The 12796-nt window shown below is 53.8% G+C and overlaps 1 protein-coding gene across 1 annotated transcript in view; it reads left to right on the forward strand.

Moving 5' to 3' along the window:
• Positions 1 to 689: 689 nt before the first annotated feature.
• TBC1D13 (TBC1 domain family member 13) overlaps positions 690 to 12796 on the forward strand; it is a 19616-nt gene continuing 7509 nt past the window's right edge. Inside the window, exons 1-9 of the mRNA XM_077768352.1 lie at positions 690 to 770; positions 1719 to 1792; positions 3287 to 3327; positions 3885 to 3946; positions 4099 to 4198; positions 4990 to 5072; positions 7573 to 7732; positions 10575 to 10785; positions 11348 to 11511. Of these exons, the coding sequence (XP_077624478.1) occupies positions 748 to 770; positions 1719 to 1792; positions 3287 to 3327; positions 3885 to 3946; positions 4099 to 4198; positions 4990 to 5072; positions 7573 to 7732; positions 10575 to 10785; positions 11348 to 11511 (918 nt within the window). The 5' untranslated portion in view covers positions 690 to 747. The remainder of the gene's footprint in view (positions 771 to 1718; positions 1793 to 3286; positions 3328 to 3884; positions 3947 to 4098; positions 4199 to 4989; positions 5073 to 7572; positions 7733 to 10574; positions 10786 to 11347; positions 11512 to 12796) is intronic.

The following is a 12796-nucleotide window of genomic DNA, read 5'->3' on the forward strand; positions in this document are numbered from 1 at the left end:
GAAATCATGGGCTCAATGAATAAAAGGACAGATATCTGTGTGCCTGCTTCATGGAACAGACAAGTCCTGAGAGCAGAAGGAGGCTTTTGAGGCTTTCCAGTCCAGTGACAAAGCTTTCACCCATCCGTGGATACATTAAAAAATAAACACAATTATGCACATGTGCACACAAGGATGTAGAGAAAATCATTGTAAGGCTGCCAACTGTCTTTTAAGAAGGATCCTGAAATCTTGGCTTTCTTTTTCTATTGTTCTGATAGGGTAAATTTCATGGTCGTCAACTCCAAAATCCAAGGAAACGCTGAAGTGTAGTCTGGGTCTTCCATCCGATAGTTTTTGAAGCCTAGTCACTGAGCCATGTGCTTGGCGCGGGCACTGCTGTCGTAGCCGTCGAGGACTCTGCAGTGAAAAGACCAGCCGGAAGGCCTGTATAGTTTAGCAGGGAAGGTCCACATTCTTGAAACAAAGACGCAACAGTTTATGGCCGGGGAGGGATGGGTAAGGAAGAGGTCAGGGTGACAGGTATACCGCAGAGATAGAAACAGAGGCCCAGGGAAGTGCAAAGGGTAGCCACAGTGTTCAGGCGGTCACTGGTTCGTCCGCAGTCTCCTGCGCGCGGACCGGGTGGAGACGGGGGCGGGGCCGCGCCCCCGGGGCCCCGCCTCCGCAGGGGCGGGGGGGGGCGGCANTAGGGGGCGGCGGCGGCGGCGGCGGCGAGGGCAGAGGGGGGATCCGGAAGCCAACACCATGTCGAGTCTGCACAAGAGCAGGTAAGGGCCACCGGGGCCGGCCCAGGCCGACCACTCCTGGCCAGGCCGCCCCCAGAGGGAGGGCGCAGGTGCGGCTAGGAATCAGGAACCCCGGGTAGAGGGTCTCGGACGCCCACTTTCCAACCATTTGCCTGTGGGCCTGAGGGGGCCCGGAGCGGAGGCACCTGTTCTGCTCCCCGGTGTCACCCCGTGTCTGTCTCTCATCCTAGACCCCGGCTTTCCCCTTTCCCCTGGTGTCTTCCTCATCCAGGACCTCCTCGATGCCCCGTTCTCCAGCACCCCATCCCCCCCCCCGTTTTTGTGCCCCCTTATTAATCCTCTGCCCCAGTACCGTCCCCTCCAAATGCGCCCTGTTCCCCTTGCCCAGTTCTTACATGGAATGCTGGAGAAGCTGGGTTCTCCAGTCTTCCTTCCCTCAGGCGCAATAGCGCAGCACTGGCCAAATTTTGCTAAGTCTTCAGTTTTCCTCCAGGACTTGTTCTTTTGAACCTTTTGTCCTTGCCTGCCGGCTAGCCCAAGAGGTCCTCCAGTGGTTATATTCTTGAGCCTGGAGAGCTGCGTGCAGGTTACACAGGCCCGTTGTCCCGGGATCACATTACTCCTGGTTCCTAGTGGCACTCTGGGCTGGGCCTGGCCGGCAGGAAGTGCCCAATAAATGCCAGCTCACTAAGTGTTAGAAATGTGTCTAATTTCATGGTGTTCGTTTGAGAACCTCTAGGCAGGACTATCTCTGTGTTTCTGGGTTTGGGGGAAGAAGTGATCTGTAGTTCCCCTAAGGTGCCTTTGGCCAGGACGTGGACTCAGCTTTGCTGTCTTTATGTCCTGAAGGGGTGGAAGGAGCAGGCTGAAGACTGATGCTGTGAGAGCTTTGGGCTCCAGAAGTGATCCCTAAGTCTGTCACTCTGGGGTTTGGGTGTGCTTCATTTGCCTTCCCATCCCGCCTTCTAGGATCGCAGATTTCCAGGAGGTCCTGAAGGAGCCCACGATCGCCTTGGAAAAGCTTCGGGAGCTCAGTTTTAGTGGTAAGCAGCAGCTTTCCGCGTTCAGGGTTTCCCTAGAGCAGCATTGTGGTTAGGATGGAGGGAAAGGTGCCCAAGGCCACATCTGGTCAGTTCTAGGGTAGGTCAGCCTACCTCTTGGGGCCTCCTGCTGATTCGGGGACTCTGAGCAACCCCTGACTGCCCTGACCGCCTAGAGCAAGGCTGTGGGCCTTAGGACGCTTCCTGGCACGTAAGCGGTGCTTGCTGTGGGCCGAGAGTTACTAGAGAGAATCCAGTGCGGGAGCCTGGAGTGGGCAAGAAACTCGAGCCACTGCAGGGTCTTCCTTACTCCTCAGCAAACTTCCTGTGTTGTAGAATTTGGTTAGCTGCAGAGCGGTTCCTGATTCTCTCCCAGGCTGGGGGAATTACAGCTGACTCAGGCAATGGTGAACTTTGGTTAACGGTAAAATTCCGGCCTTGAGACCCTGACTTTAAGAAGCTAAAGCCCAGCAGTGTTTGACTTTGCCCTCCCTGGCATGGTTAACCTTCCAGCGCAGAGATTTTTGCTTATCTTTGAAAATATCCTAAGGTGTCCTGTGTAGACTCTTGTTATGGCTCTGCCTTGTGACTTTGTCAGCAAGAGTTGTTACAGTTGCCTTTCTCGACCCCAGGCAGATTCTGAGGGAGGCCGGCATTAGCTCCTATTCATGTTCACATTCACGGTATTAGGGATTCTGTAGCAACAGCTCCTTTAGTGAGGTTCCTGACAGTATTGCAGGAGACGTTTGCTTTTTGTTCAAGAGTGATATTTAGACCCTGAAGATCTTACGGAGTCATGGGATGTGCCCTGAGCTGAAGAATCTACCAGGCCTCAGGGGAGCCATTCTGTGTTGAGTTTGGGCTGTCGAGTTAAGACAGACCTGTGTTTGAGTCCCTGATTGCCCTGTCATTATGTATAGGTTTCTTTATCTGGACCATGAGGATGACAATGCTAATTTTCTCTACTGACTAGGGTTATAATGAGCATTAAGTGAAGTAATGTCCATAAGGCACAAAGCACTTAGCATTTATGGCCTAGTTTATATTCCGCAAATATTTGTGGTATCTCTTTCTGGGGTTCACCCAGCTGTTGGTGTTACAGATGTTAAATAAATATGCAAGCCATGTTATACAATCCCAACTGGGATGGGTGCTATGAAGGAGAAGTCGTAGAGCCATTATCATTTATAACCAGAGATCTGGCTCCGATTGGGCAGAGATGGTGGTGGTAGTGGGCAAGCGCGGCTCTGAGGAAGAAATACCAAGGATGAGAAGGCGTTATCCTCAAGAGAACATTCCATACAGAGGGAGCTCTGGGGTGGGGGCAGGGGTCGTGGAGAGAAATACACAGGATTAGCATGCATTTTGGACAGGAGGTGATTCTTGAAGAAGTACTTCTTGCGCACTCCATTCCTTGCCCATTGGCTCTGAGGTGGAGGGCTGGGGGGCTCCGGGGGCTCTGGCCTGGGGTGTGACTCTTGCCTGCTGTGTCCACAGGCATCCCCTGTGAGGGCGGACTTCGGTGCCTCTGCTGGAAGGTGGGTGTGGCTGGGTGGGGCGTCTGCTCTGCCAATGGTCCTTGGGCTCCCGCATGGCCTGCCCCCGCCCTGGCCCCTTTCCTTTCTTCTGCGCCTTTTCTTGCTGGTCCGAGAAGACTTTTCTGGGAAGTTCTGGGTTTCCTTTCCTCTTGGCATCCCCTCCAGGATCCCCTTGGGGCTGGAACACGTAGTAGTGGCAGTGAAGCTTTCTACTTCCTGGTCCGTACAGGGCAGTGGAAGTGATGCTTAATGGGACAGAAAAAAGCCATGCTTTGGCCAAAGCTCTTGTCTTGTTGAGCAGCACCAGGTTTCACGATCGTTTGCAAGGATCTTTGTGAGAACAAGCAGAAGAAAGTGTGGGTTTGGGATAAAGGAGGAAGGAGGTAGTGGGGAGGAGAGGGGAGGCTACCCCCAGCCCACACCTGCACTCGTGGGTTTCAGTCCATCTGGTCTTCTGGCCTTCATTTGACGTTTTCCTTGAGGCCTGTCGACCTCCACCTGCTGTCTGGGGTTGAGCCCGGGAGTCGATAGAGCTTTGCTCCTCTCCCTCTGTGCAGATTCTCTTGAACTACCTCCCCTTGGAGAGAGCCTCATGGACCTCCATCCTGGCCAAGCAGAGGTGAGACCATGAGAAAGGGGGATGATGGGAGGGCCTTCATATCAGACAACAGGAGGTGCTGAGCCCGTCTTGCCTCCTGTTGCTGCTTCTCTGGTCCAGGCTCCCTGGACGAGACCTTTGGGGCCATCCTTCTCTCCCCGTCTCTCCTGCAGGGAGCTATATTCTCAGTTCCTGAGGGAAATGATTATCCAGCCTGGCATTGCCAAGGCCAACATGGGTGTGTCCAGGGAGGATGTGACCTTTGAGGACCATGTGAGTAAGGGTCGCAGCAGGGCCCTGAGGCTACAGAGTAGGGTGGGATGTAAACTTTGGAGCCGGCAAGTTCTGTCCACCCCAGAGGACAGGCGTGGCCGGTCTCGGTGCCCTCTGGCCCTTCCAGGACTTCCTTTCTGTGTTGGGCCACTCAGTCCCTGAAGGCCATTGTCTCTCCCTTCTCCTTCCCAGGCGCTGGGCCCAGTCAGGAACGTAAGCCATACCTTGGGCTCTGAGTGTGTGTGTAGCACTGAGCCAGGTCCTCTGTGTGTGCTGTGTCTCCTTTCCCTTCACCTCTGTTCCCTGGGGAAGGTTCTGTGATTTTATACTTGAGGAGAGAGCAGGGCAAGAGTGAGAATAAGCGATCGTCCTGTGGCCTGGAGGGAGCCTCATTCTCTCCTCAAATACTGAGCTCCTCCCCATGTGTAGAAAGTGGACGTGGATGGACCCAGGCCCATCCTCCAAAGTTTAGAATTGACAATTCAGAATACTGATGAATTAGAATCGAGGACACCTAATATTACAACACGCATTCATTCAACAAGCATTTAGTGAGCACCTAGTATTTGCAGCATTCCAGACAGAAAGGATAATCCCTGCCCAGCAGGGGTGTCCTCAGAGCGGAAGGTGATGTCGGAGGCTCCCCAGTAGCTCACAGGCTGTCGCAGAGCCCCCGCTGGGCCTCTGGTGGGATTGTTGGTGCGGGGCCTCTGCTCAGGACCCCAGACTGGAACCTGCCCCCTGGGGTCCTGGCTGGACCCAGGACAGAGCTGCTCATCTTCTCCCCACAGCCACTCAACCCCAACCCCGACAGCCGGTGGAACACCTATTTCAAGGACAACGAGGTGCTGCTGCAAATCGACAAAGACGTCCGGTAAGCAGGGTGCTGGGCGTCAGGAGCTGGCCCGTGGGATTCTGGGGGGTTTCCTAGTCTTGTCCTTTCCCTTTGCAGCCCATGCCCACAGGTGGGCGTTTGAGGAGCTGCTGGAGGGTGGTCCGGTAGGTGGGTCCAGGCCCCAGGGCATCGGCCTGTGAATGGGGCTGGTGCCTGGCTGTCTTTTCTCCCTGCCTCAGTTTCTGTCGTGCCCCAGGCATTTATGGGCTCATCGGATCCTTCCTGCAGCAGATACTGAGGCCCTACTGTGTGGCAGGCTCAGTGCCGAGCTCAGGGTTGCACACGGAATTGACAGACACGGTCCCTCTTCTTAAGGAGCTTAGAACCTGCTGGGGAGGATGGTTAGATAGTCCTTCAGCGAGACGGATCTGCCGTGTAGTCAGCATTGTGGTCAGTGCTCTGAGGGAAGAGGTCGGGGTGCTCTAAGGCTTTGGGGGAAGCCTCGGCTGAGGTCTTGGGAGTGAGAGGCCTTGGGGGAAGAGGGAGGGAAAGGCTGTGGTGGGGGGAGCTGCCTGTGGGAAGGCTCTGAAAGCCCACGGAGGCACGTTTGAGGAGCAGTGTGAAGGCCCCAGTGTGGTTGAAGACACACTAGAGGGAGGCGGGGGTTGGACCTTGGACTTGATCTCAAGGACGTGGGGCAGGCATGCAAAGGTTTTGAGCGTTGGAATGACAGGATCAGATGAGTGTTTTTTTTTGAAAACTTGTGAGCCTCAGTGGGTGCGTGGGCGTGCTTTTCCGCTTGGCGGAGGGACGTGGGGACACGTTCCTGCCTGCTGTGGGGTCGGCAAGTGTGGCAGCGGGTGGGATCTCCCTCGAGGCTGCGTGGGGAGCTGTGGCGGGGAGCTCCCGCTGTGGGGCTGAGTGGCTGGGGCTGGGCATCTGGAGCCTATTTGCCGGGTTTCAGTTCCGCCTTCCCCGGGTGCCGGCTGTGTTTCCAGGCCCTCACGCCCCTGGGCGCTGCTCCTCTGTCCGTGCTCCGTTTGTCCGGGCCCATCTTCGGATGGCTCCCGCTGGACACCCAGCCCAGCGCGGCTCAGCCAGGATGCAGAAGGGGGGCTCGCCTCCTGCATTCTCGGGGTGGTGCTCGGGCAGCCTCCGTGCACGAGGCGTCTGGACCGTTTGCGTCTTTGCGTCAAGAACCATGTCTTGAACCCGGGTCTAGAGAAACCGGTTCCGTCTCACACTGGGAGCGGTCGGAGTGTTTTTGGGGGGCAGGTTTGCAGTGCGCTTGGGGTGAGAAGTCCGGAAAGCGGGCCTGTGCTGCAGTCACGTACACGAGGGAAGCTTTCCCCGTTGAAGCGACACAGCGATGTAGGTCAGTTACATCTCAGTAAAACTGGAAACCAAACCAAACCCATGTGATCACCTTCTGGAGACTCTCCCACCTTGAGTTTTCCTCTCCCTGTGCGGTGGATGTCCCCCTAGTCAGCTGTGTGCTGCCCTGTCTCTACTGTCCTGTCGTGCAACGTGCAACAAAACCACTTTCTTTCTTTAAGTTTATTTATCAATGTAACCACTTTGAACCACACTACACTTGGCACCCTGTACATATTAGATAATTTTTTTTTTTTTAGATAAACTTCTTTGACATGGAAAGATGGCTGTGGTTAAAGGGAAGAGTTGGATTATGAGGCCATAAGGACACTTAAAACTTTTATATGTGTGTGTATCTATATGGAGATACAAATAAGAACGTGGGTATATTAGGGGCGCCTGGGTGGCGCAGTCAGTTAAACGTCTGACTCTTGGTTTTGGGTCTGGTCATGATCTCGTGGTTTGTGGGTTTGAGCCCTGCGTCAGGCTCTGTGCTGACAGCTTGGAGCCTGGAGCCTGTTTCAGTTTCTGTGTCTCCTTCTCTCTTTGCCCCTCCCCCGCCTGCCCCCTGTTTCTCTCTCTCTCAAAAATGAATAAATGTTAAAAAAAAAAACACTAAATTTTTAAAAATAAAATGTTACAAGGGCGCCTGGGTGGCTCAGTCAGTTGTGTTTGACTCTTGATTTTGGCTCAAGTCATGATCTCGAAGTTCATGAGGTCGAGCCCTGCATTGGGCTCTGTGCTGACAATGCGGAGCCTGCTTTGGGTTCTCTGTCTCCCTCTCTCTCTCTACCCCTCCTCTGTTCGCCCTCTATGTCTCCCCCTCCCCAAAAAATGTTACTAATTTTTTTTTAATTTATTATTTTTTTTTTATTTTTGAGAGAAAGAGAGAGAGAAAGACAGAGGATATGAAGTGGGCTCTGCTCTGAAAGCAGAGAGCCTGATGCAGGGCTCGAACTCACTAACGGTGAGATCATGACCTGAGCTGAACTGAAGTCAGACGCTTAAGCAGCTGAGCCACCCAGGCGCCCCAAATGTTACTAATTTTTTTAAAAACACAAAAAATGCCTTTCGGAATCGTGGCGCATTCAACAACGGGGTGCTGACGAAATGCTCCCAACCTTCACCCTGAGTAACAGTACTGCCTCCTGTTCTCTCTTGACAGGAGGTTGTGCCCGGACATATCTTTCTTCCAGAGAGCCACCGAGTACCCCTGCCTCCTTATCCTGGACCCCCAGAATGAGTTTGAGACCCTTCGTAAACGGGTGGAACAGACGACTCTGAAATCCCAGACCGTGGCCCGGAACCGGAGTGGAGTCACCAATGTGAGAGCCAGCCCAGGGGCCCCAGGGTTGCCCTGTGACAGCCTTTTCCTTCCTGCTTCCCTTGGGGCGTTGGCCACAGGCCACCTTCCCCGACAGCTCCCCAAAGTCACCCTGGTCCTGTGGGCTCCACTTCTGGGGCTCTTCCTGCAAGTCCGGGGTCTGGGGTGCCGGGGGAGGGTCCTAGCGTGCGCCGAAGGAACAGCAGGGGAGGCGGCTCTTGAAAAAGTGATCACGTGCTGATGAGAAAGTGTGGGAGCAGCAGTGGCAGTGGGGACCTGACTGGCCTTGGTGTCCCGGAAGACTTCCCTGAGGTGGGGACATTTCAGCAGAGAGTCCAGGAATTAGGAGGGACGTGCATTCCAGGTGGCGAGGAGGGCAGACCGTGGAGGCCTCGGGCAGGGGTGAGCGTGGTGTGTTCAGGGAATAGAGGCCGGCCTGGCAGGAGGCGGGGCTGCCCGAGGACGCTGGCAGGGCCCGCGGTGGCGAGGCTGCCCCGGGACTTTGTCCTGAGGGCTGGACAGCCCTCGCGGCATTCTGAGCAATGCGGTGACATGATTCGGGTCAGCTTCTGTGAAGGATTCCCGTGGGTGTTGTCAGAGGGTTGGAATGGGGGTCCCGGCGTGGCTGGTGGGAGGTTGGGGGCCGGGGTGAAATGTGGGTGGGCCCGAGAGATTAGGAGCTGGAATTGATAGGACTTGGACTGGCCAGCTCACAGCGCTCATTTGAACCCCAGTCTTCTAGCAGATTCCTGTAACTCTGAGAAGGTGCTCGTAGCCAAATTACGCGTATTACCGTCTTCCTTAATTTACACCTGTGTTTAGCACGTGGAACTCCCAGTTTTTCCTCAAAACTTTTCACTGTCCGCTGACAGTAGAAAAATCCTCTGTAACTGTCAGCAGACTCATGACAGCAGAAGCTCTCTTGCCGCAGGTGCATGACTGATGTCGCCTCTGAGGCTCCAGGACAGCAGCCGTTTTCTGCCGCAGGAGCGACAAGGGCCATTCACAGCTGGTTCCAGGTCCCCTGTGCCTGGGCCAGAGTGACACGTGCCGGGGGGTGCAGAATGCTAGGCTGGCCATGTAGGCGACATTCTTACTTGCTGCTGATGTCCTGGCTACAGGGCAAGGCAGGGGGACCTGTCTTCCCTCATTTCACAGCAGTAACTGGGGTCCGAGAGCCGAGCTCTTCCTCAGTTTAGGTCTCCACCTGGTCCCGGTGGCAGAGAGCCCGACCAGAAGCCTCATCCCTAGAGCTGCGGTTGGCCAATTTAGTTCAAGTTGAACGCGTGTTTGACTTTGGGGGAGTAATACCAGGTTCTCCTTCCTGGGCCTCGATCTTCTCTTCTATAAACTGGGCATAATCATTTCCACCATGCCGGCTTCTGAATCGCCAAGAGGTTGAGTTGAGGCCGAGGCCCTGAAGATTTTGGGAAGGCTGCAGGGCACTTGTCTGAGGCCTGGGCTACAAGGCTCCAGGATCAGCCGGTCTGGATTCAAGTCCCACTGCCGGCATGTAATGTGAGACTTTGGTGAGCGACCTAACATTTCTGAGCCTCAGTTTCCTCATCTTCAAAATGGTGTTGAACAGATATTCTCAATGGTTCAGAGGGCTTCTTGGAGGAATGCTTGTGGAGCACGGTTTTGCACGTAGCAAGCTGTCAGTAAATGTTAGCGATGTGTGTGTGTGAGCACACATGTACACATGTGTATATGTTTGCACGTGTGTGTCTGATGGGGGAGGGACTTGGTCTTCAGGATCCTCTGCTTCCAGGACGGCTGCGCACCCTGGGCCTGCCTATGTTTGCCTGTCGCTTCCTCACACGGGCGCCCCCAGCACCCGGCCCTTTGCCACGCCCCCGGGGCTCCTGCCGGCCCTGCTCTCTGAGACCCCTGCTCTGGCGCATGAGGACCCCCCTTTAGCAGGGGTCCCTCTTCTATTCATCTCCCGACCTTTTCTTCACGAAAACTGTGAAATGTGAGCAAAACTTGAAAGACGAATACAATTCCCAACTCTATACCTTCCACCTAAGTTCAGCAGTTGTGAGTGTTTTGCCACGTTTGTGGGTGTGTTCTACGTGGAGAGAGTAAGGTCACGCCCAGACCCTTCACCCCCAAATCAGCCTGCAGGCGTCTCCTGGGAATGAGAACGTCCTCCTTTGTCACCATCACATCTACGAAGATGAACGATAATTCCACAGTAACCCCTGACGTCCAGTCCGTGATCGGATGTCCTCGGTTGTGCCCAGAGTATTTTTGTTATTTGACTTCGCAGCCGGGACCCGTCAAGCTTTATGTGTGGTATCGGGATGTTACATTTCTTTAGTCTCTTGATCTGGAAGAGGCCTCCACTTCTGCCTCCCCCCACCCTCCCAGCATTTGACTTTTTGAAGGATCTTGGCCAGTTGTCTGGTTTTTTTTTTTACATATTTACAGGTTTTTTAAAAAGTAAAGAATAACTTACATGCAGTAAAATGCACAGATCTTAAGTTGCAGCCAGATGAACTTTTACTTACATGTAGGCCTTAATTACGTATGTGCCCACTCAAGACACTGACCATTCCCATCTTCCAGAAAGTTCCTTCACGCCCCTTCCCAGTCAGTAACCCTCACTGCCAAGGTAAACGCTGTTCTGGTTTTTATCAGCATAAATTAGACTTCAGTCCAGCCGTCTTGTGGAATATCCCGCATTCTGGGTTTGTCGGCCTGTTTCTCCACGTGGTTCTGCCGTGCTGTGTCCCCCCACCAAGCTGGGAGTCTCGGCTGCGTGGTGAACGTTTCCAGCGGGGGGAGGGGCACACCATCTGTACCGCCGCCCACCTCACCGGCCCTCCCCTCTTCCCCAGATGTGCTCCCCACACAAGAACTCGGGGCCATCGTCCCTGAATGAGTACGAGGTGCTGCCCAATGGCTGTGAGGCCCACTGGGAGGTGGTGGAGCGCATTCTGTTCATCTACGCCAAGCTCAACCCCGGCATCGCGTACGTGCAGGGCATGAATGAGATCGTGGGGCCGCTCTACTACACCTTTGCCACCGACCCCAACAGCGAGTGGAAAGGTAAAAGGGCTCCTGGCTGCCCACCTCCCTCATGGGCCCCCCTAGAAAGAGGGACCCAGGAAAGCCTGGCTAACGGGCCTTATCAGGATGCACGACTCACTTCCCTTCTCTGGGCCTTCATCTCCCCTCCGTCAGATGTGAGAGGGCGACCTGGGTTGTCTCTGAGATCCTCTCCGGTTCAGGCTTTCTAGAATGTTCGAAGTTTATCGATCTCTCCGTGTTTATAACTGAAGTTCTGGTAAAGGAGGTGCCATGTACTTACAGGAAGCTGAATGGCTGACAGGGATTTAAATAAATAATGATTGGGAAACTGTCCTCGGAAGAGCGTGTAATCAGTTGCTAAGTGACACGTACAGTGTTGCCAGAAGACGTGAGAAGAAAGACTCGGTGTCCTTAGTCTGGGGGCGGAGCCTGGTCAAGGGTAGAGTCAAGGGTAGAGGAGGGTGGGCGGCCCGGAGAAGCTCAGGGGTAAGGGGGGAGAGGGCATGCACGTGAGAGGCGGGGCGGGACTCGGGAGGGCATCGGGTGCCCTGCAGCTGCACTGCCCCCACCCCGTCACCAGAGCACGCCGAGGCAGACACCTTTTTCTGCTTCACCAACCTCATGGCTGAGATCCGGGACAACTTCATCAAGAGCCTGGACGACTCGCAATGTGGCATCACCTACAAGATGGAGAAGGTGTACTCCACCTTGAAGGACAAAGACATGGAACTCTACCTGAAACTGGTGAGGACCCCGGGGCCGAGGCGGACGAACGCGAAGGGGCCCGGATAGCAGGCCTCCCAGGCCCCGGGCAAGTTCTCGCCTGAGTCCGGGAATGGACAGTGGCCTGCTCCCGCCTGGGAGTGCCAGCCTGAAAGCTGGGGCGCAACTGGAAGCCTGTGGCAGCAGTTGGCTTGGGAGCTTAGCAGGCTGGGCACGAAGAGGAATTTGATAGGGTGCCCATCGTGTGCCAGGCACCCTGCAGCATGTTTACCATATGGTGAATCACTTTAGCTTGGTAGCAGTCCGCTGAGAGTAAAAAGTGCAAGCTTCATTTTTATTTTATTTATTTTTTAAATGTTTATTTTTGAGAGAGAGAGAGAGAGCACAAGCGGAGATGGAAAGGGCAGAGAGAGAGGGAGACAGAGGATCCGAAGCAGATCTGTGGCTCGAACTCACGAGCCATGAGATCATGACCTGAGCCGAAGTTGGACGCTCAACTCACTGAGCCACCCAGGTGGCTCACTCCTGAACTTCATTTAATAAGAAAATTTGTTTTAATGTTTACTTATTTTTGAGAGAGACAGAGAGGGAGTGGGGGAGGGGCAGAGAGGGAGGGAGACACAGAATGCGAAGCAGGCTCCAGTGAGCTTGACGTGGGACTCAAACCCACAAACCTTGAGATCGTGACCTAAGCTGAGGTTGGACGCTTAACTGACTGAGCCACCCAGGTGCCCCTGAACTTCATTTTTAACAAATTATTTTTATTTTGTGAAAAGAAATCCCATATAAAAACAATTTTGTGAACGAGAAAATACATATAAACATATCCCTTTAAACAGATTCAGAATTATGTTTCTGCTATTTTGTAACACAGTTATCCAGTTAGTAATATTCACTGGCTGACCAGAAGGCTTGTCCCTATGGAGAGTAACTGCCTTGTCAGGCTATTGTCTGGAGAGTAACAAAATGAAATCCTGTATTTCACACTTTAAGCACGAGGCCAGGCTTACACTACATGCCCCATCGTGGTCCATCTGTCCATAAATCTGAGGTCTTAATCCATACCAAGTTTTATTTATTTATTTATAAAATTTTTAAAATTTATTTATTTATTTATTTATTTATTTATTTTTTAAATGTTTTATTTATTTCTAGGAGAGAGAGACAGCGTGAGCAGGGGAGGGTCAGAGAGAGAGGGAGTCACAGACTGAAACAGGCTCCAGGCTCCGAGCTGGCAGTCAGCACAGAGCCCGACGCGGGGCTCGAACCCACAAACCGCGAGATCATGACCTAAGCGAAAGTCGGA

Source organism: Crocuta crocuta, unplaced genomic scaffold, assembly GCF_008692635.1.
Source record: "Crocuta crocuta isolate KB4526 unplaced genomic scaffold, BGI_CrCroc_1.0 scaffold35, whole genome shotgun sequence".
NCBI lineage: Eukaryota > Metazoa > Chordata > Mammalia > Carnivora > Hyaenidae > Crocuta > Crocuta crocuta.